This window comes from Carassius auratus, unplaced genomic scaffold (assembly GCF_003368295.1).
Source record: "Carassius auratus strain Wakin unplaced genomic scaffold, ASM336829v1 scaf_tig00035538, whole genome shotgun sequence".
NCBI classification, from domain to species: domain Eukaryota; kingdom Metazoa; phylum Chordata; class Actinopteri; order Cypriniformes; family Cyprinidae; genus Carassius; species Carassius auratus.
Genome location: NW_020526239.1, coordinates 804 through 23544, shown reverse-complemented (window position 1 = coordinate 23544; position 22741 = coordinate 804). Strand labels below are relative to the sequence as shown.

Sequence of the window (22741 nt, the reverse complement as noted above, 5' to 3'; positions counted from 1 at the left end):
CTTGCTTTGGTGTCTCTCTCTCGACTGCTTCTGTCTCTCCTGGCATTTTATACTCTCTCCGCGCCAATTACAATTACAGCGAATAACTTTACATCTGAGGCGTTTAAAGACTCCGTTTGTCCATTATTTCTAAAGATACACAACAATGTATAAAGGGCTCCATTACCTTCTATGTTACATTATGGCCCCGTAGTAACAGTTTTTGTAAAAATAGGCTAACAATTGCGTCATAACCACTCGTCTCTCTGTCGCATTACCGTACAGACAGGAGGAGAAGCTCGCAGGCAATTAACTTAATATGGCGTACTGTCGTTACATTTTAAAATACTATACAAAATAATGAATCAGTTAATTAATAATTAATTTCGGTAAGTGTTGATGCATGCATGCTGTACTAGAGTGCATTTTGTTTCTTGATGATGCGCTTTTTTCTGTGGTAGGCCTACTCACATGCATCATGTCGCTTCACGTCACATTCTCCACCATGTCCCACAGAAAAACTGCTTTTGCATAAAATGCAAAAAGCTCTCTCTGCTTCGCCATCTACAGGTCTTTACCAAGATTATGTTGCGGTCCATTCTCTATTAAAAGTGCATCTTCTCATTTTCATGGCCACACTGGCCATGGCTGCTTAACCTGACCGAACAACGCGTTCACTTTCCAATTTGAGATTGTTGAGGAGGCGTTCGTGCACCAGTCAACAGTTTGATTGATGTACGACTCAGCCTATTGACTGACGCTTTTATTGCTCTCATCTGAACTATTGGACATAAGTTAACAGTAAGCCTATGGGCGTATCCGTGTATTTATTAGGCAGGGTCAAATGAAAAAGCGGAACAGATGCTCAATTTGCATGAGGCGGGACAAAGGGTAAAAATGCTGTACAGTACAACAAAGCGGGACAGGTGGTCACTCTATTTGTGCCAGTTATTCAGCCAATAAAGTGTAGGCCTATGTATTTCAAAATTGTGTCTAGTACTATATAAATTACAAAGGTATTTCAAACGACCCGACCGACCGCAACCCGAATATCATTAAAAATATTTTTGGATGACTCGTAACCGCGGGTAACCGCGGGTGACCGCAGGCACCCGTTCATTTCAGATCAACCCGCTCATCACTGGCTCTCACATCTCAACCTGACAATTTTTACAAGCATTTCATACAAAACAGGAAATGGGAAAAGGGGAAGATCTCAGTCTCTTTCTACTTGTATGTGTTTCTTGAAGTTGAAGCGTGTAATTTTTTTTTTTATGCGTGCTGTATTTGCAATTCTATTTTGTGAAATAAGCTGTGCAGCAACTTTTAAACTCATTGGTTGCTTTTTTTCAGGAACAGGGTACTCGAGCATGGAGAAGGAGTGGAGATTACTTGGTTTCCTTGTTCTGTCATTATGTTTTCTTGTCAGCAATGGTCAAAACATTGGTAGGGACAGATTTTACTTGATGAGATTATTCAGCACAATTTCTGCATATTCCACTTGATCTAGTTGTTGATTGAATTAAAAGTCTCTGGTTTCCTTCTCTCAGTCTGTACACAGAACACAGTGGCTGACATTGTATTCCTGGTGGATGGCTCTTCCAGTATTGGGCCAGAGAACTTCCAGCAAATCCGTGAATTCCTCTCCTCACTCGTAGAGAACTTTGAAGTTGCTCCTGACAGAATCAGGATTGGTTTGGTCCAGTACACTGACACACCATATACTGAATTCACACTCAACACTTACCAGAACAAAGAGGAAATTCTCAGCTACATCCAAAATCTGCGTTATAAAACCGGCGGGACATTTACCGGCAAGGGTTTGGAGTTTATGCTGAAACAACACTTTGTTGAAAAGGCCGGAAGTCGAGCACAGCAGAATGTTCCTCAGATTGCCATTGTTATCACAGATGGTGACTCTCAAGATGAGGTCGAGTCACAGGCTCAGGAGCTGAGGCAAAGGGGAATCAAAATATTCGCCATAGGGATCAAAGATGCAAACATGGCGTTACTGAGGGACATCGTGAGTGAGCCGTACGATCAGCATCTCTACAGTGTATCAGACTTTGTAGCTCTGCAAGGAATCTTTCAGGGGGTAATTGGGAAAGTGTGTACCACTGTAGAGGAAACCCAAAAAGATGTCATCCTGATGTCAAGAGGTAACGTATTACATTGAAAAATTGCTGCGCTTCTCTGGGTCACAGCTTTACTGGAAAATATTTGAGTGAGAGAACCTGATGAGAAATCAGTGGCAAAAAATAAATTAAATTCTTAAAACTTCATTATTTTTTTGTCCTTTTAATATTAGTGTGACAAAGCCTTTGCTTGGGTGTTAAAAACATTTTGAGGGTTAGTTTGAAGTCCGAAGGTTATATAGTTTGAATATTTGTATCAAATCAAAACCATTCCAAGCAAGTCTCTGAGTATTCTGTCAATGTAAATTGGATTTTTAAGAATCTGCCATGTGCAAGTCTAATCATTTATAAGAAATAAAATGTATTACGTCAGAACAGCCTGAAGGACTGTGCTAATTTTGATGCACATAACTTGAAAGCTAGCTACAGATTATAAGTTTTTCATGGAATTGTAAGAGATTTATATATATATATATATATATATATATATATATATATATATATATATATATATATACTGTATATGAATTCTGATTACATTAGAAAAGACATAGGAAGTTGAATCAGAACAGGCAGACATTTAAAATTATGTTGTTAAGTCTCAAGTTAAGGCAACATAAAAACAGTGGCCCATTTGCAGCAAATACTGATTACACCCTTAAAATAATCTTGGCATTATATTTGGTATTTGTTTTAGGCTGCACCGAAACTCAGGCAGACATTGTGCTCCTTGTTGACTCATCTGGTAGCATTGGAGAGAGTGATTTCGAAGAAGTGAGGAAGTTCCTCCATTTTTTTGTGGACAGTTTTAACCTTGGACCCGACAAGGTGAGAGTGGGACTTGCTCAGTTCAGTGACAGACCGTACCAAGAGTTCCTGCTCGGTGAATATTCAGATAAGGGAGACCTGCACCAAAAGTTGAATGATCTCATCTACCGTAAAGGACGCACCAACACTGGTCAGGCTCTGACTTTCATCCGTGAGAATTACTTTACACAGGCCAGAGAGAAAGTTCCTGGCATTGCCATAGTCATCACAGATGGGGTATCAAATGATGATGTGGAGGAACCTTCCCAAAGACTACGAAGCCTAGGAGTTTCAATCTTTGTCGTCAGGGTGGGAAGGGCCAACATGGAAACACTGCGTACCATTGCTAATATCCCACATGAAGAGTTCTTATTCAGTATCGACAGTTATCAAGAACTGCAAGGTCTAAAAGAAAGTCTTCGCAACAAGGTGTGCCTTACTGTCACACTCCAGTCACAAGGTAACACATTTTATTTGCTATGCTTTCCTATTTGTGTCTTTACTGTGGGATTGTTTAATATGAAAACCTTAAGATTAGTACAAGCAAAACAAAAACTTTTCTTAAATGTACTAGCTTTGAGTCCCACTCCCATAATACAGTGAACTCCTATCTGCTCTTTTATGTGCTCTAGTATGGCACAGTTTATTGATGTATTGCTTAAATGCAAATTATTTTATTCATTGATTTCCATTCTCTTCAGCTTTTGAGCCAAAATTTGCTGATCTCTTCATATTGGTTGATAGTTCAGCATCTAGACAAGAGCTGCAAATAATAAGGAATTTTCTTCAAAGACTGATCCAGCAGCTCAATGTGGGAAAGAATACTAATCGTGTCGGCCTGGCTCAGTTCAGCGAAAATGTCAAGGAGGAGTTCTTGCTAAATACTGATAAGACCAGGAATGAGATTTTGGCATCTGTTCGCAGCCTGACACTGAGGCCTACAGGGGAGCGTAGAATTGGCAATGCAATTGAATATGCTCACAAAAATTTCTTCAGTACTGCCACTGGAAGCCGAGTCTCTGAAGGCTCTAAGCAGTTTCTGTTAGTAATTTCAGCTGGAGAATCCGCCGATGGTGTAATCCAAGCATCCCGCAGAATCAGAAAAGATGCAGTGACAGTTTTTGCTGTTGGCTTGAGCAAAGCTGATGCAAATCAAATGAAGGACATCTCTAGTCCACCACACAACTACAAGTTAGTAGGTAACATCCAACAAGTACTACAACAAATTACGTATTCCATTGACAAATGGGAAGATGCTGCTGTCGCAAGGGGTGAGTGCGTGCACAATCTTCAAATCTTTCCTTAAAACCTATAAACGTTTGATTTGCTAAGAGTTTAAGATTGAAAAACTATTATGTAGTATATACAATACAAAAGTTCTAAAATTCTCTTGTCTTTTTGACAGAGTGCATGTTTGACAGGGTGGCAGATATTGCTTTTATTGTTGATCAGTGCGAAAATATCAGATCTGAAAAATTCCAACTGGTGCGCAACTTTCTCAAGAACACCATCGGAGGTCTCGACGTGGGTGAGGGAAAAATAAAAATAGCTGTGGTCCTCTATAGTGACATCCCTCGAGCAGATGTGTACTTCAACACCTTCGATGATAAGACTGACATCCTGCGCTATATCAGCAGCATGCCATATGGTCGTGGTAAACCATACACTGGAGCTGCTCTCACGTTTGCCAAAGACAAAGTGTTCACCAAAGAAAGAGGTAGCAGAAGAGATCAGAATGTTCAGCAGGTTGCTGTTGTGATCACTGATGGAAAGTCAACAGATGAGGTGGCCAGTGCTGCGGCAGCATTGCGGCGATCTGGCGTCACTGTATTTGCGCTTGGTATCAAAGACACAGAGGAGGAGGACTTGAGAGAGATTGCATCATATCCATATAAAAAGTTTGTGTTCAATGTGAAAGAATTTGATGAACTAAATTCACTTTCAAATATTTTAACCAAAACACTTTGCAATGAAATCACAGATTCCTTGATACCTACAGGCTCACAGAGCTTTGCATTGCAAGGTTGGTAAGATGTTTTTACTAAATTTCTTTTAAATTACTAAGAGCACAGTAATTATGAAAAAAAAAATAATAATAATATCTGTATAATTTTCAAAATCTCATTTCACTCCACTGCAGGTTGCAAGCAAACAACCAAAGCTGACATATACTTCCTTTTGGATGATTCAGGAAGTATTCAAAATAATGAGTTTGATGATATGAAGGCCTTTACTAAGCAATTGCTTAAAGCATTTGAGATTGGACAAAACCATGTGCGCTTTGGGTTGGTTACATTTGCAGACAATGCAAACATAGTTTTTAGAGTACATGAATATAACTCAAAAGCTGATATCGAAAATGCAGTGACATCCCTCATACATAAGGGAGGGGGCACCAGGACTGATCTGGGATTGAGAAAAATGATCCCGCTGTTCGGAGAAGCTGTACGGACACATGGGGAAGAGGTCCGAAAGATTCTTATTGTCATCACAGATGGCGAGTCAATAGGGACAGCCGAGCCCGTAAAAGTACCTGCTAATCTGCTGAGAACAGAACATAATGTCATCATTTATGCTATTGGTGTGAAAAATGCATCTGTGCCAGAGCTGGGAGATATATCTGGCAGCACAGAAAGAACATTTTATGTCAAAAACTATGATTTCCTTAATGAAATCAAGAAAGATATCATTACAGAAATATGCGGTGAGAAATTTATGGCATACGTTTGTATGATATTTTTGCACAGTTACCTGATTTGCAAAATAATACAGTGCATGCCGATAAAAATTTTCTCTTGGCCTAATTAGAATTTGTTTCAAGATTCCTTTCACAGGAGCAGTGATCATTTTATGAATTTCTTATTTTTAGGTTGTGAAGGTCTTTTGGCAGATGTTGTCTTTCTGCTTGATGGATCAGAAAGCGTTCATGCTGAGGACTTTGAAAATATGAAGGAGATAATGAAGCTTGTGATAGATAAGTTTGCAATTGGACTGGACAAGGAGCGTGTTGCGGTTGTTCAGTACGGCACAAACACAAAGGAGGAGTTTTCATTAAATACATTTAAAGATAAAGATAAATTATCAGAGGAAATTATGAATATTAAAAAGATGAATGGAGAAACGAAGACTGGAAACGCACTTACAGAAGTATTAAAATCTTTCTCCATTTCTAAAGGAGGACGCTGCAGTGCTTTAAAGCTATTGATAGTTCTTACAGATGGAGAGAGCAGGGATGATGTAGCCGAGCCTGCTAAAGTCTTGAGAGACAATTTCATCAACATTAATGCCATTGGTATGAAACATGCAAACAAATTACAGATTCTTGCCATTGCTGGATCCCATAATGGATCCGAAGAAGGAGCATTCTTTGAAGAAACATTTGCTTCCTCAAAAGACTTAAGTAATGCCATCCTTCCCACGATCTGCAACACAGGTATGTAAATCAAATCAAGAGAGTTCACATCATGTCAGTAACTTCTGTCAGTTGATGTTAAACCACTTGAAAAAAAATGTTTTTAGTCAATATCTGTTATCTTTGAGGGCATCTACATGCAAGTGTACTCCTAAAAGTGAAAACATTTATAATAGTCTTTCTTCTCCATTAAAATGGAACAAAAGTACTGATAACACATCTTGCACTCAAAATCTGTTCCATTTCCAAAGTCCCCTGAGACTATATGAATCTGACTAGTGTAGCATGTAGACTTTTATGGCTTATGTCTGTTTAGCTTAAAGAGAAGGATTGCACATTTGTAATGTGTACATCCACTAAAAGCTTGTAATTGCTTGTTACAGTTGTAATTGTATTACAGTAAAAATCACTTCAAATATTAGCTAAAGTGTGTTTGTCTCCTGCTAAAGTGACTTTTCCAAATGACTTTAACACTTTTGATTAACATTTTATATCTTTGCAGAATGCAAGACAAAACAAATTATTGACATAATCTTCCTTGTTGATGCCTCTGGAAGTCCCAATAAAGATGGTTTTCAAGAAATTATAAACTTAATGAAATATATGGTGAGCAAATCTGTAGTTGGAGAAAAACAGGTACGATTTGGGGCCATCACCTACTCTGACAACCCGCAGCTGGAGTTCACACTAAAACAGTACTACAGTAAAAATGATATTCAGAGGGTTATCTCAAACCTCAAAGCTTCAGGAGGACGCAGAAACACGGCCAGAGCCCTGAAGTATACACTCAACTACTTTGATAAAATTCATGGTGGACGACGGGAAGAGAAAGTTCCCCAAGTGCTATTACTGATTACAGATGGCAAGGCTAATGACTTTAATGGTCTGGCAAAATGGCTTGAAACCCTTGCAGAGTCAAATGTCATCTTTTTTGCTATTGGTATCCAAGATGCCGATAAGACACAGCTAAATCAGATGGTGGGATATGAAGGAACAGTGCACTATGCGAACACCTACAATGATCTGTGTGGACTACAAAAACAGGTCGCCCAAGAGCTCTGCGAACCAAGTAAATCTTATTCTTATCACCATACACCCCTTATCACAGTACAGACCCCCACCCCCCAGTCCCAGACTAAAATGCATGTATGATCCGTTTTAACTGAAAGTAACTTGCTCTGAATAATCTTAAAACATGTCAGTTCCATTGTTTTGTCCCTGTCTGCACAAAAGTAGTGTTTTTATCTATGGCACATTTATAAAAACTGCTTAAATGTCCACTCATCATGCAATATGGGTTTGGTTCTATTTTCGTTAACTAAATTGGGTAAAAAACAATCAACACTGACAATAAAATCAATGTCAAATTATCAATCAGGGCCCACACTCATGAAAAATCGTAGTGCTAAAAGTTGCTCCTAGTAACCTAGTAAAAAAAATTATTAGAAATGTGGGTGTTTCCTCTTAGAATAAAAGATCGTAGTAAAGAAAAAAAAAGTAATTAAAAAAACAACTTCACCCTTAATGGAGGTTTTAAGGACTTTTAAGAGGCTTAATGGTTTCTTTAGCAGTGGAGAAAATGGAAGAAACATGAAGAGGGAGAAGAAATATTTTGCACACAATGCATGGCAGAGAGTTAACAAGACGCTGAACATTAGATTGTGCAGGGATTATGTTTGTGACCAAGACATGCTAACATCTCCGACACCGCATTGAAACACCATAGCGCCAGAAATGGAAGTAAATCACTACATTAACCACATTAGCATATTTGGCAACTGGAAAAATACAACTATGCAGAAGCGATGATTTGGGTCTGTCAAAACCTTAAGTGATCACACAAACAATTACAATACTTATTATGTCACTGTTCATTTCCTATAAAATACATTAAGTATGACATCATGGTCAATAAAAAATAAAAAATAATATTTATATACACCTATATAATGTGTGTGTGTGTGAGAGAGAAAGAGAGAGCCAGAGTATGGTAAAACATGAAAATTGCACCTGTAATTTAAAAGTGAAGGCTTATAATAAACACTACTCTTAAAACAGCTCTTTTATTTCCCTCTTGGACAACCATCCAATCACAGTCTTCAAAGGACTGTCATAGCTAGCAACGGGGTCAGCCCCGCCTCCTCACTAAGATTTAAGAAACCTTGTTGCTGCCAATACATTATCCATTATCAATCACGTTTACATCAAATGTAATAAAATTACAATCATTCTTGCCGAAATTACAGTGCTTCCGTTCCGTATTTAGATGTATTGATTAGGTTAATTGTCCAGTCAGGCATGTAAAATTCTCTTTCACATGCCCCTTCAAAAAAATAAATAAAATCCCCTTGTCCCAGACAAGCATTAATGTCAAGTTCTGTTATTGTATAAATTTAACCCATCAAAGTCGGAGTAACCATGTTACCCGCCACTGCTGAAATCCACCCACATTTGGCAGGTTGGCAGGTGTCAATGTCAAGCCCTGACTGAATATTAGAAAAAAATCTGAATTTTAGCTATCAATAAAACATAATTTGACTTCCCACACTTTTTAGAGAGATGGATGGTCATCAAAATTATTATCTTGCGCAGCCCTGGTGGTCAGTCTGTGCCCCTCTAAGGGATCTGGGGAACTCGGGGGTCGGGGTCTTAGACCACCTATTGAACTATCTGTAACTATCGGTATAAAAAAAAAAATGTGTGATTTGAAGTGACCAAGTATAAATAGCCCCTACAGTAAATGATTAAACTTGTGGCCTGCTAATCTACAGTTTCAGTGTTGCTTTAAAGAACTGTCCATTAATGTAGTTCTAATGTTTTTTTTTTTTGTTTTTTTTTATTCTCTTTCTAGTTTGTGAGAGGACACAGTTAGATCTTGTTTTTTTAATTGATGGATCAGAGTCTATTAAAAATGAAAGTTGGGTTGCTCTCAAAAGATACATGATTGGCATTGTGAGAGAGCTGGATATTGCTAAAGTCAAATGGCAAGTGGCTGTTGCCCAGTTCAGCGATATATTCATGCATTACTTTTACCTGAACACATACAATAGTTTTGAAGGAGTGAAGGAAGCTATAAAAAATATTGATCAGCGAGAACAGGGCACATTTACGTGGAATGCCCTGAGAAATATTCGATACTACTTCACAAAAGAGAATGGATCCAGAATAGATGAAGGAGTAGCTCAGAATCTCCTGCTGATCACAGACGGAGATGCTAAAGATAAGGAAGACTTGACTGCAGTAAAATATCTCAGAGACAAGGGCATATCAATTACTGGCATTGGGATAGGCAAAGAAATACAGAAACATGAGTTGCAGAAAATGACTGGAGAGAATCAGGTCCTTATTGAATCTTTTGATGGCCTTGAACTGATGACAACCAGAAGGAGAGTGTTACATTTACTCTGTGACCATGTCCCAGACGATCAACCCACACGTGGTAAGTGACTAGATTTTATAGTATACGTATGTGTACATTTCAGAATTTTGGAATTAATTTTTGCCAGATGTCCTGAAAAGATACAAAATTAATGTCCTTTTTGAAATCACCTGTGGATGGCAGAAAATTTGTAAGTGATTTTGGAAAACCCTTACTACTTAAAAAATTAATAATCTAACATGGTAATATACTGAGGAGTGTACATATGTATGCATTTGTAAAAAAATGATGAGTCCTAAATGGATTGCAAATTTCAGTTTCAATTGCATTTTCCATATATGGGCACATTAATTGTGACATAATCCATATGCAATCGCAAAATTACTGTTTGCGTTTTCACAAACACGCAGTGGGATGTAACCTGCCAAAACTCAAATGGAATTGCAATGTAAATATACTATGTGCCGTGTTTGTATTGGGAAGTGACATTACTCACAAACGATTGTGCCCAATGCTTTGAACAAAATAATAAGGCATCGTTAAAGGCAGCTGCCTATCTGATAGATGCGTTTGAGCGAACAGACAGTGCAAATTGGGTCTGATTCACGCAATACCCGAACTGTTAGAACCTTTGTGAAAGTGCTTCACAGCAGCAGGCACCTGAGGTATCATCTTCTTCTACTTTCTTTATGGTGGATCGCAGACTTCTAAGTGCCCTACTGTCTCTCAAATGGACATTGACTAAACCCATGTATACTAATTGAGATATTGTAGATAATTGTAGATAGAGTGTCAGTGGTCCACTTGAGAGATAGGTGACGGTAATGCACTTATAATAATACATAGATTCTGTTACTATTGCCATCCATTGTACAATTGAGAGATTGCACCGGCTGACATTAAAAATGATAATTTGTGTTCTACTGAAGAAACAAAGTAACCTACATCTTGGATGCCCTGGGGGTCAGCATATTAACATAATATTTTCATTTTTGGGTGAACTGTCCCTTTAATGGTGAAAATTGTCATTCTGTTGTGGCTCTCATTGTGTAAGGCATCGAAAATTAAAATGAAAAAGGAATTGTGATTTAGTTTGAGTTTTGGCAAATTTGGGGGAAATACAGTTGTTTTAACATTTGAAATTTGGTCGTTGCGTTTGGATTATGTAACAATTATTGCATCCACATATGGAAAATGCAATTGAAAATACAATTTGCAATTCCTTTGGAAATTAATTCAGAATATTCTTCTATAGACGTATATTATTTTGTCTATACCCTTTCTTGAAGATTGTGACCGAATGTTTTGTTCAAACAGATTGTGATATTGACATTGCCTTTGGGTTTGACGTGTCCAGACGAACAAGCACACAAACTCTGTTCAGACCTCAGGTGGAACAGTTGGTTTCTGCAGCCATCCATCGTATCTCCATGATTGGTGATCTGTGCTGCGTCGCAAAGGACAAGATTACAACTAGATTTGGCTATAGGCTTGTGTCTGGGACAGATGCGAGAGTTCTGGAAGATTATGGCTTTGACAAGTACAGCGAGGATGTGGTGAAGAAAGTGATGTCATGGCGACCTACTGAACCCCTGGACTTTAACAAGCTTCTGTTAGATTCCTTCAGAGAAAAGTTTGTCTCTTCCAAAGCCAAGGCAAAGGTGGGAGTGTTTTTGAGATATAAAACTAACCATCAAAGTGATTGTCAACTCTATATTAGAGTCCAACTAAACATGGTTGGGAAATCAGATTCAGCTCATTGGTCTACTTTTTCTTTTTCTTTGGTCCCTTAGATTCATATCGGGCACCTAGATGCCATTAAATATTTATTGCTTATTTAGTTGATGGCACTTTGAAAACAGTGTTCACAATCCCCTGACATTTATTCATGTGTCTAGGTTTTGATAATCTTCACAGACGGGCTGGATGATGAAATTGAGCATTTAAAGGAGAGGTCAGAGAAACTTAGGCAAAGTGGTAAGTGATGTCTTTGGCTGTGTCCACATTAATCTGGATTTATTTGAAAACTCCACGCTCACATTGAAATGTTTGAAAATGCATCTATCACCTCACTGCATATATGTAAAATGTAAGCTCTCTGAGTTATAAAAAAAGGTTAAACATAAAAAAGTTACAGTTTTATTAGAAAAATCCAGGTCACACTTTAAATCACTATTGCATTTATTTTTAAATGCACAATTAAATTTTCTGTCATATTTGCAGGACTGTGAAATTAAAAGTAATGTGATGTCTTGGAAGTATGAACAAAATAAGAAGGTAAATGTAGTGTGTAGCATTATCTGTAGATTTATGTCTTTGTAGTCTAATCTAATTTTCTTAACACTCAAATGCGTAAAAATCAGACTTGGCGAGTATATGTAACTGTATCAGTCGCCAGTTAGCGGGTACAACTTTTACGAATTAGAGTAATGGAATGAAGTAAAACAACAACCAGTTTTTAAAAAGATTTGCTGTTTCTGACATGAGCGAATAAAATAATATTATCTGAATTAAATAATAGGATACAAACGGACTGATAAAGTCAGAGCATCAGGTTTTAAAGAGACATTTTAAAGTGAAACCTGCTGAAGTCTGTCATTGATGTAAATCAAAGAAAAAAAGAAAAAGAGAAATCCTTGGACTGTTCTAGTCACTGATCCACTTTTATATCTTGAATAAAAATGAATCTACATAGTTTATGCATATATAATTGTCACGGTGGTGCAGGGATGAACTCAAGCGCAGAGAGATGTGGCAAAGTGTTAGTTTTAGGCCCTGACTATAATTATCTACACATGCAATATAGCCTACTGGCTGGGACTGTTTATTTATGTTTACAGACGTGATGCAATAATGCAAAGACGAATGACCCAGACCATTCAAATTAGAAAACATTTACACTTATTCATTTAGCTGACGCTTTTTTCCAAAGCAACTTACAATTGCTATATATGTCAGAGGTCGCACGCCTCTGGAGCAACCAGAGGTTAAGTGTCTTGCTCAGGGACACATTGGTGTCTCACAGTAGATTTGAACCCAGGTCTCTCCGACCAATGGCATGCGTCTTATCCACTGCGCCATCACCACCTTGTTCAAAACATTATTACACGCTTACCATTGGTAATTAGTTAAAGGTATGAAGATTGAACACTGATTCATTATGAACTTGCACAGTAATTGATTTTGGAAAATTTTTAACCAAAATAAATTATGGAAAGCAGCTTTAATTAGCAGTCCTGTGTAAGTGGCCCCCACTTACGCCTGTGCCAGGCCTTTTTTGTGGGTCTTTACTTCTGCAAAAATTTTAAGGCAACTGAATAATTTTTACTGCATTCACTCTGTACTAAACCCATGTGTGCTCATTTCTGATGTGTAAACTAGGGGTCAGTGCACTGCTGATTGTGTCTTTGGAGGGAACAGTAGACTTTCACGAGCTGGAATTTGGCAGAAGTGTCGGCCCATCGCAGCCACTGTCCATCAACATGCTAAATGTAGGCAACGCTCTCATGAAACAGATTGTAAGTATCAAAACAATGCTTAAAGGTGCATTTCACTCAAAATAAATTAAAGAAGCATTTTGAAGTTCTTGCATGGCTTATCTATTTACTGTATTAATTTATTTTACTCAACAGCAGTTGTTCTGAAAGAAATCTTATATTGAACCTAAAATATTATTTTGTGTATTTTAAATGAAGGCTTTTCATAGCTACTTCCCTTGAACTTCTTTAGATACAATCGTATTGTCAGCTTTATTTTTTATTTTCTTATTAAATAAATGAGCTCTTACTATTTTGGATTAGTTCTGCTCTGTGGCCTTCCTTCCTGGCCCCCATTTTACATTGCACAGAAAAAAATTGTCTATTGTATAATCATCAAATATTGATGTTTATTAACATCTTTGATTTCCAGATTCTGTTAGTAGGCTTTAAATCACCACACAAAACACATTATGGTTAACACAAACTATTGCAACTGGACAAACATTTAAATAATTCTTAATTGTAACTTGTATATGTGTTTATAGTTTTCACTGTAATTTTCTTAAGCTACTACCAAGTGACTCATACATTTGTTAGTAAAGTACCCTAAAATTTGATTGGATGCCTTGCTTGTGACTTCAGCAACAAAATACAAACAGTTTCACCCATTGTATGCTTTTCTCTCCCCTCAGGAAACAGTAGCGCTGAGGGAATGCTGCGATGTGCCTTGTTCATGCACTGGTGATCCTGGACCACGAGGACCCCCTGGAAACCCGGGTAAAAAGGTCAAAGCCCCTCAATTCTTATAATGTAGATAATAAATGTTGTGGATTTACAGTAAATATTTTTTTTTCTTGCTTTGTTTCCCTTGGATGGATTATTTTCTCACTAAGCTTGAAGCATTATGTCGTTATGTCAATTTTAAATACATTGCTGCTTTAGAATTTAACTAAAATGAGATATCTTAAAAGGCAGTATGATTTTTAATGGCCTTCGCATCAGGAACAACCCTGTTTTTCTTTTATTATTTAGGGCTTAGATGGTCAGAAAGGCCATCCTGGATTTCCAGGAGATGAAGGTAGTATGGTAAGTGAAACTGTCAGCTAACATGTACTGAAGGCAAGACATCACAGATTAATACGGTAAAAAAAGAACTAATAGATGTCACCGTACTCCCAAGTTGATTGATTAAATTAAAAATAGTTCAATGAAAAGTTATGTTTAAATAATCAAATGAGATTGTGTGTATCTAACAAATCTGCATACATTTCCAAAACAGAAATCTGTTTACTGGATTTTCATCTGGTTTGAAAATTATTGGAAATTCATTGTTTCATTTTGTTGACATATTAGATTCAAAAGCTTTTACAGATTGGATTTTCTCTTGAAACCCTCCATAAATCAGAAAATACTGTCAAAGGTCAGAAAAAAAGAATCACCATGTTTTTAGGGATCAAATGTTATATAAAATAAGGCAAATTATATATGAACAAATGTTTCTGTAAAACGTCAGAATATAGATGGGAAATTTTGGTGTTTGCAAGGGCTACTGAAGTGGAGAAAACTCATTTTGGGAAAGGGATTTAAAAAAAAAATGTGTTGGAATTGAAATCTACTGACACAAATAGATAAAGTGCAATAAACATCTAAATAATTTTAAAATAAGTTTAAGAGCAACCTGATCTCATAGGAATTCATATGTATTTTATGTAAAATGTGGTTCTACCAAATGTACAATGTACAATACTGACACATTTACAGCATCTACTGTAAAAGCACAATACAGATGCATTGATGACACCTAAAACATAAATGATTTACATATGAACAACTTTACAAAGTTATAATTGAATCCTAATGAATACTGAAATCGTGGCATTATCATTTTATTATATAAATGGCGTAAATTATCCTGTAAATGGCGTTATGCTTTCAATTGCAGTTTCAATTAAATTAAGTTTACTCATTTACTAAATATGAAATATGATCTAATTTTGTTCTGTTCTGTGTAACTTCTGCTGCCGACTTATTTCAAAGTATAAATAATGTTAAACAAGACTATACCCCTTAAAATTAATAAAATTTTTGCAATCGTCTAACCATTACTTATCATGTAATATTTACTATGTTTGCCATGCACGCCTTCATGGAGTAGATCGGGATAATAATCTAGATAATGTTTTCAGGGATTAACAACTTCATTTTGCTCTGCACCTCACACAAAACTATTGTATTCTGAATAAGAGGACTGTGGCTGCAACGCATAAACATTTTGATTATTTTGGTTCTGCTTTTGACATTTTTGCAATAAATAAAATTATTGTGATTGCGCTTATCTTTCTGTCGTGTTTTTTTTTATACTGTATTTTTAAGCAATAAAATTATTACTAGTTAGGTTTATACGTGGGAGAGGGATTAGCGAAAAAAATCTATTTAATCCTCTATTGTTACTAAATTGGTCATTTCCATGTATATTTCAGTCAGATACATTTTATATCTTTTTATATACACTATAAAATGCCTAGGTTTGGGGTAGGTTAAAGGGGGCTAAAAATCGAAATAGCTTTTCGAAAAAAAATATAAAATGCACTGATATAAATCTAAATTGATCTAAAATTTTTTACTTTTTTGCTTTAAATACAATGTAATTACATTTTAAAAACTGCAATACATCCAAATTGCAAGTTTCAGCAACAATCAAAATGCACAAAAATGTACATTTCGTGCTTGTAAACTTTACGAACTAATAGCTACATATGAGGCAGTTTAGAGAGGATGAACGTTGTATTTCTCCCTTCTTGTTTCTGGCAGGGAGAGAGAGGACCACCAGGACCGAATGGATCTAAGGGACACAATGGTTGCCGCGGAAACAGAGGAATGAAGGTAATGTAACATATAATTATCATTGGAGATGCATCTCTTGATGTCATTTTTATTAGTGCAGTGATCTTGGGTCCGTTCTTCGTGCCTCGCTTAATACATCTGAGATGATTTGACAGATGCCAGATCATTTAATCATGATGACTGATTACTGACAGCATTAATTACAGTTTCTTAATCCATACAATCCATTTTATGACATAATTGACTGTGTTTAAATTAATTGTGCATTATAAAATAATTTTGAGATTTGAGAAGTGAGAATTGAGTGTGCATCTCCTGCGATGCATTAAAGCCACCCACATCAAAGCTCACCATTCAAATAATGCATGGCTCGGACGAACTGTATGTAATGTGTGTATGATTGAAAAAACTATTTAGATGGTTACTCCTTCATGAATAAACCTCTCAATGGGTAAACTTGTAAAAATTATTTATTATTATTATTATTATTATTATTATTATTACTAAAAATTATTCCAGCAACTCCAGGATGAGGTCCAAGGAACCTACAATCCTGTATCATGTCAAATCATCAACAATAAAATCCAGCTAACTGTGTAATCCACGTATGAAGAACAGGCCCCTGATTGGAATTTCAGGATTTATCTTAGTATGCAAAAAAGTACAATACTGTAGTCTATGTCTTCATACACCACTTGTAAATAAAACTATAAACTGGTACTTTTTCTGTTTTTACATTCAAGTAGTTACCATGAATCTAGAATAAAATGGTTTAATATTTTGTTATTTGGCGCAAACACATTTATACATTAAGTGGGACTGAATTAATTGTTTTAGGTATTGATATATGCTACCTGCATGCCTATTACTAACTGCATGGCTAGGATATGATTATGTCAGCGTATAAAGTTCCTGTGTATGAGGACAGATGAGATTATGTTTTACAGCTGTGCTGAGTAAAGGAAATGTTTTCAAATTCAATTTCAATAGGGCCAGAGAGGCATCGCTGGAAATAAAGTGAGTAACAAGATTTATTATTCTATTCACTGGCTGTTAGTAATATCATTGCTCCCACTTAAACAGTTTACTTTTTGGAAAAAAATCTAGACTGAGAAAGATTTAATTGCTTTAATTTTAGGATCATAAGTGCAAGTATACGTTTTATTTGTTAAGTGTTATTAATGACTTCCCTAAAGAGATTTTAAGTGTGTGACCCTTTGACCTCTGTCTGACAGGGAGAAGCTGGGGAAGATGGGCTGGATGGAGTGGATGGAGAACAGGTCACATCTTTATTTCTCTCCTCTGCCTATTTTCTACACTTAAATTCACAGTGTCACAAATGCAAATAAATGTACTTTATTAAAGGGTCATGAAACCCCAGCCTACTTTTTCTGAGATTTTAGCAGAGGTATTTGTGTTTCACATCATAGAAGACAATGCTAGCAGCATCCAATAATTGTAACTATTGGAGAAGGTCCATTTAAAGCTTTTTTTGCGCTTTTCATCTTCCTGGTTTAAAATCCACATCATGTTGACATCAGAATTTGTGACGTGGCAATCGACTATAGTATGTTGGTGATGCTTCAGTGTCTATTAACTTATTCATGAGAATGAGTGTTCTTATCGTTTGAATAGATGCTTCGCTTAATCATTCACAGCAGCATGTGTTGATATGCAATGACAGGCACTTTAGACTGTGTGAAATCGCATGCATTATCTGAGAGAAACGTTCATGCATTGGAGGAGAGTGTTTGTTTTGCATTGTAATAAGAGTGTGGCACAAATGCGATTCATTCACTTAGTGAGTATAACTGTTTTTATAGCCTAATGACACAACCGGTCAAAAAGCACATATAATCGCTGCAGAATAAGCCTTAAAATTTATCAGGGGTGCAACAGCATGTCCATGTCCATGTTTTTGATAGTTCTGCTATCTAGATGGAAATCAGGCTTTCGTTCTGTACAAATCAGTTTGAGTCTCGTTTTCTGTTTTTGTGCATGAAATTAAATGTGCAAGCAAAGTCAACATTGGTGTCCACACAAGTCAAAATGAATAAAAATGCAACTGTTGATGTCTGATAAAAAAAAAAAAAAAAAAAGAATTAAAATCCTAAATTGTATTAAATATAAAGTTATACCTTCCAAGTATAAAATTCCCTCTTTTGATTGATTGATTGATTGATAGATTGATTGATTTGCCTGTTATGTATGGAATAAGTTTTCTGCCAAATAATTGGAGTGACAAATAAAAAAAGAATAAGTGTGAAACCAAAATTAAAAAAATGCAAGTAAATGGAAACAAAGTTTTCAGAATAGCAAACAACTGTCACAGGTCAAAAAATAACAAGCATAAATCCAAAATCTAATAATGCATTAAAAAATAATAATAAGCATGAAACAAAACTTTAAACACATTTAAAATGATTTTGCGCACAACTAACATTTTATTGGAAAATAATCCGTCTTGCACACCATATCATGTTTTCCTTGGTTATATTTCTCTTTTTTGACCTACTGTATGAAACTGCTCAGTAGAGCAACACGTCCTCACTAAAAGAGTTATTAAGACATTTGATTGACTGTACTCTTGTTTCTGTTGCGTGCAGGGTGATGCTGGCCTAAATGGGCTTCCAGGACCTAAAGGAGACCCGGGCAGTGCTGTAACTACATTATAACACACATAACAAATGCCTGTTTTGTTTGCTCACATCTGTCTATTTATGTATCATTGTTAATATTAACAGAAAAAATGTTAAAACAACCCAGTGGCTTCCTTACAGTAGTATTTCTGTTTTTCAGAATATGAAGGGTTTCAGAGGCAGTCCTGGACCTAAGGGACACAGCGGAGTGAGAGGAGATCCTGTAAGGATTTCTCTGTGTTTAAAGTAGCTAATTTTTTTTTGCCATCTAAACAGACCAACTTGATTTGTCTGTGCTTGATTCTCTGTTTGTGTTAATAGGGTGCACCAGGAAGAGACAACACAATCCGAGGTCCAAAAGGCGAGAGGGGAGATACTGGGCTCCCGGTGAGGGTCTTTTTTTATAGTCCTTCTGAAAAATGTTAACTCAGTTTGAATGAAATGATGTTTCTAACGATGTGCTGTAAATCAGCGTTATAATGTCGGCACACTACCAGTGCTGCGTGACCTAATCCTTGTTTAATATTGACTAAAATACATTTAATTAAACTTTAATATTGGACCATTTCTTTAAGACAGAAATGTTAAAGCTGCTGTCATCTCTTGAATATATGGACATCAAAATGTGTAAACTCAGAGTGAGAGTTTTAGATTTTATTTTAAAGTCGCGATGAACAGCTCGTATGTTCAGAAGGATATTGATGTATTCTCCTGTGTTTGCATAAGTTTATAAATGATTTACCTTACAAATCTGATGAAATGGCACATGTAAATGAACAAACCACTGACAACAGCCATCACATCACATTTTTTTTAACACAATCTATAGAATTGTTCTGTTTTGAGTGTCTTTATTTTAAATGTATTTATTTTGATAGCTTTTGTTTGCGTCTGTACAGGTATACTGTACAGGTACAGTATAATACAGTTCCACCTTATATAATAGCCTAAATTACTTCAACCAGACATAACTATTAATTCACAAAAATAAATGTATAGCCTGTATTTGTCGACAAAACTGACAGATGCACAACAGACATCTACATTCGTCTCCATTTTTCGACGTGTTTTTAAGATTATCCGATGTGTGAACATTATCAGTAAAAGTGTATTATGACTGTTCTGTTCTGTTCTGTGTGTTCAGGGTGACCAGGGCCTTCCTGGACCCTCAGGCAGACCTGGAGATAACGGTGATCCTGTGAGTATCACCTGTACATAGAACTGTCATTATGACTTACTGTAACTGTGACTTACTCTCAGAAGAAAGGAACAAAGCTGTCACAGATGCAGTATTGTAAGATACAAAATCTAAAAGGTATATATTTTTGTACCTTAAAATGCATATTGGTACCTAAAAGAGTAAAATCCTAGTTGTTTACTTTTTTTTTCTGAAAATGTATAGTTTCTGTACTATTCAGTGTCACTCTATCCTGAGATGAATTATCTTGCTCACACCTTTTTGGACTATCAAATTGCATTTTTTGATTTCATAGGTGTTACAGGTAGATATTTATTACCATTCAAAAGACTGGGTTCATTTTTTTTCTGATACGTTTATTCAAAAAGGACACATTAAATTGATCAAAACATTTATAATATTGCAGATTTCTGTTAGTAATAAATGCTGCTTTTCAAACTTTCTGTTCATCCACGAATCCTGAAAAATGACACTGTGTCATGGTTTGCACAGTTTCATTAAACAACATAACCATTTTCTGCTGTGATAATAAAAAAAAAAGTTTCTTGCCAAATCAGCATATTGGAATGTTTTCTGAAGGATCATGTGAAACTGGACTGGAGTAAAGAAAAATTAAGTTTTATTTAAATAGATTTCTATTTATGTATTATTGCAAAATATATAATATATATAATATTGCAATAATAATATTTTTCACTGTATTTCTGACCAAGTGGATGCAGCCGTGGTGAGCATAAGAGACTTCTAAAATATGAAAATATCTTACATATCCTAACTTTTGAATGGTGCCTGTTTTTTGATGTGACACTGGGATGTTTTTTTATCAAAAAGGAAATAAATTAAATAAGTATAAAGATGTTTTATCCTTCAGATAACTTCTCAGTTTATTTTGGTTAGGGTGCTCCAGGAAGAAAAGGCCGACCAGGAGCGCCGGTAATGTAGCATGACAAATACACATAGAAATCAGTTCTAATCAGTTATCATCTATTCTACTTGATTGTGTTTTTATTTAAATATATATATATATATATATATAATTATGTCATTATTGTTGTATGTAAACTGCTGTTGTAATGTGCTGATGGTAAACATGTGTATCTGTTTAGGGTGCATCTTCAAATGCCAAAGGGAGAAGCTGGACAGCCAGGGCTTCCTGGTTATCCTGGACAAGTGGTGAGTACTGAGTACATTTCACCCTTATTTAAATCGAATTGCACAGATAAAGAGATGTCCGATGGTAGTGTTTGATTTTATGATGTGTTATACCTCCCTGATCTTTTTTTTTTTTTTTTTGTCTGTTCAGGGACCACAGGCCAGAATGGGTTTCAAGGAGACAAAGGTCCTCCAGGTGTACCTGGAATGCAGGTGTGCATTCAGTTAATTAAACTAGTTTGTATCAGGTGCCATGTAGGATTTAAAATCAAAAATTTGCTTGTCAATACATGCATACAACATGTGCAATAATACACCAGGGACGGACTGGGAATAAAAAAACGGCCCTGGACATAACCCAGCCCAAAGTCTGTCTGTCAGCGCCATCTTTGTGTATTGTTGATTTAAACACTCAACTTAAACACTCTCTGTACTGTCAAGTATTTTGTCTTCTTCTGAGGGTGGTTGACAAAAAAAAAAAAAAAAAAAAAAAAATCTGACTTGTGGGCGCTTAAAAGTAATTTAAAGTTGAGCTGGAGTGAGTGTCTTTCTCTGCTCTTGGTCTAAGCTCAACCTGAATAAACAAATTATGAAATGGATAAAAAAAAAAAAAAGTTTTATTCCAAGATAGCATGGAATAGATTATATAATATGCTGTTATAACAACATATTATACAATCTATTCCATGCTGTCTTAAAATGAATTTATTACTTAATAATCTTAATTAATTTATGCAGTAATTAATCTTACTGCACAAATAATAATACCCACATCTAAATGAAAATACACCATTGCAAATGTAACTTCTGTATTCAAAATCTTCAAAGTTTGTAAGCATTAACTGTAACGTTACCTAACATTTTAAAAAGTAAAAGCACAAAATATTTCTTAATATTCATTTACAGCTAAAATGTTTAAGTTCAGCTGTTTTAACTACTGTAATCATTAAAAATGTAGCAACTTGAATATCACTTCCTGACATCATCCCTAGCAAGTAACTCTTTCTCTCTCATGTTCCATACTTACTGTATTTTACGGACTTATAAGTCACACTTTTTTTCATAGTTTGGCTGGTCCTGCGATTTATAGTCAGGTGTGACTTATTTATAAAAATGAATTTGACATGACCTCTCACGGCTGTAGACGGTAATGTTTTCTCTTGGTTCTTGGTTCTAAATAAATGCGACTTACAATCCAGTGCGATTTATATGTTTTTTTTTTCCTCGTCATGATGTATTTTTGGACTGATGCGACTTATACTAAGGTGAGACTTATAGTCTGAATGAGGTGATGACTTCATGCTTGGTAGGTGGTGGGCCGGCCTGCCGGCCGTTATGGAGTATCCCGCCGTTCTCCAGATCACAGGACAGATGACCAGTCCGCCCCTGTTCGTGGTATGTTTCGATATGGAAAAGCAGTTTGGAATGGAAATATTGATATTTTATTTTGTTAACAACATAACTTTTCGTATCTTAAAATCAGTAAATGTTTATGAAATAAGAGAACTAAGTCAATAGAGTTCAGAGCGTGATTCATTTGAGTCAGTTTTGGAGTACAAAGTGGGTTTGCAAATCATTTTAAGTCAATTTGGGAGTTTGGAGTACGGAGCGTGAATCATTTGAAAACCAGTTCGGGAGTTCGGAGCGGCTTCGCGGATCATTTGAATCAGTTTGGGAGCTCGTAGCGGGATCGTGAATCATTTGAGTCAGTTTGGGG

The 22741-nt window shown here is 36.1% G+C and overlaps 1 protein-coding gene across 1 annotated transcript in view; it reads left to right on the top strand.

Moving 5' to 3' along the window:
• LOC113082024 (collagen alpha-3(VI) chain-like) overlaps positions 1–22419 on the top strand; it is a gene marked incomplete at its 3' end in the record, with an annotated part of 33118 nt that extends 10699 nt beyond the window's left edge. Inside the window, exons 3-27 of the mRNA XM_026253938.1 lie at positions 1333–1425; positions 1530–2138; positions 2812–3381; positions 3623–4192; positions 4327–4944; positions 5062–5625; positions 5791–6354; positions 6836–7402; positions 9185–9772; positions 11030–11373; positions 11611–11689; positions 13094–13230; positions 13884–13976; positions 14224–14277; positions 16003–16074; positions 17026–17052; positions 17271–17315; positions 18642–18695; positions 18835–18897; positions 18996–19061; positions 19819–19872; positions 20770–20805; positions 20979–21045; positions 21176–21237; positions 22335–22419. Coding sequence (XP_026109723.1) covers positions 1350–1425; positions 1530–2138; positions 2812–3381; positions 3623–4192; positions 4327–4944; positions 5062–5625; positions 5791–6354; positions 6836–7402; positions 9185–9772; positions 11030–11373; positions 11611–11689; positions 13094–13230; positions 13884–13976; positions 14224–14277; positions 16003–16074; positions 17026–17052; positions 17271–17315; positions 18642–18695; positions 18835–18897; positions 18996–19061; positions 19819–19872; positions 20770–20805; positions 20979–21045; positions 21176–21237; positions 22335–22419 — 6064 coding nt within the window. The remainder of the gene's footprint in view (positions 1–1332; positions 1426–1529; positions 2139–2811; positions 3382–3622; positions 4193–4326; positions 4945–5061; positions 5626–5790; positions 6355–6835; positions 7403–9184; positions 9773–11029; positions 11374–11610; positions 11690–13093; positions 13231–13883; positions 13977–14223; positions 14278–16002; positions 16075–17025; positions 17053–17270; positions 17316–18641; positions 18696–18834; positions 18898–18995; positions 19062–19818; positions 19873–20769; positions 20806–20978; positions 21046–21175; positions 21238–22334) is intronic.
• Positions 22420–22741: the final 322 nt, after the last annotated feature.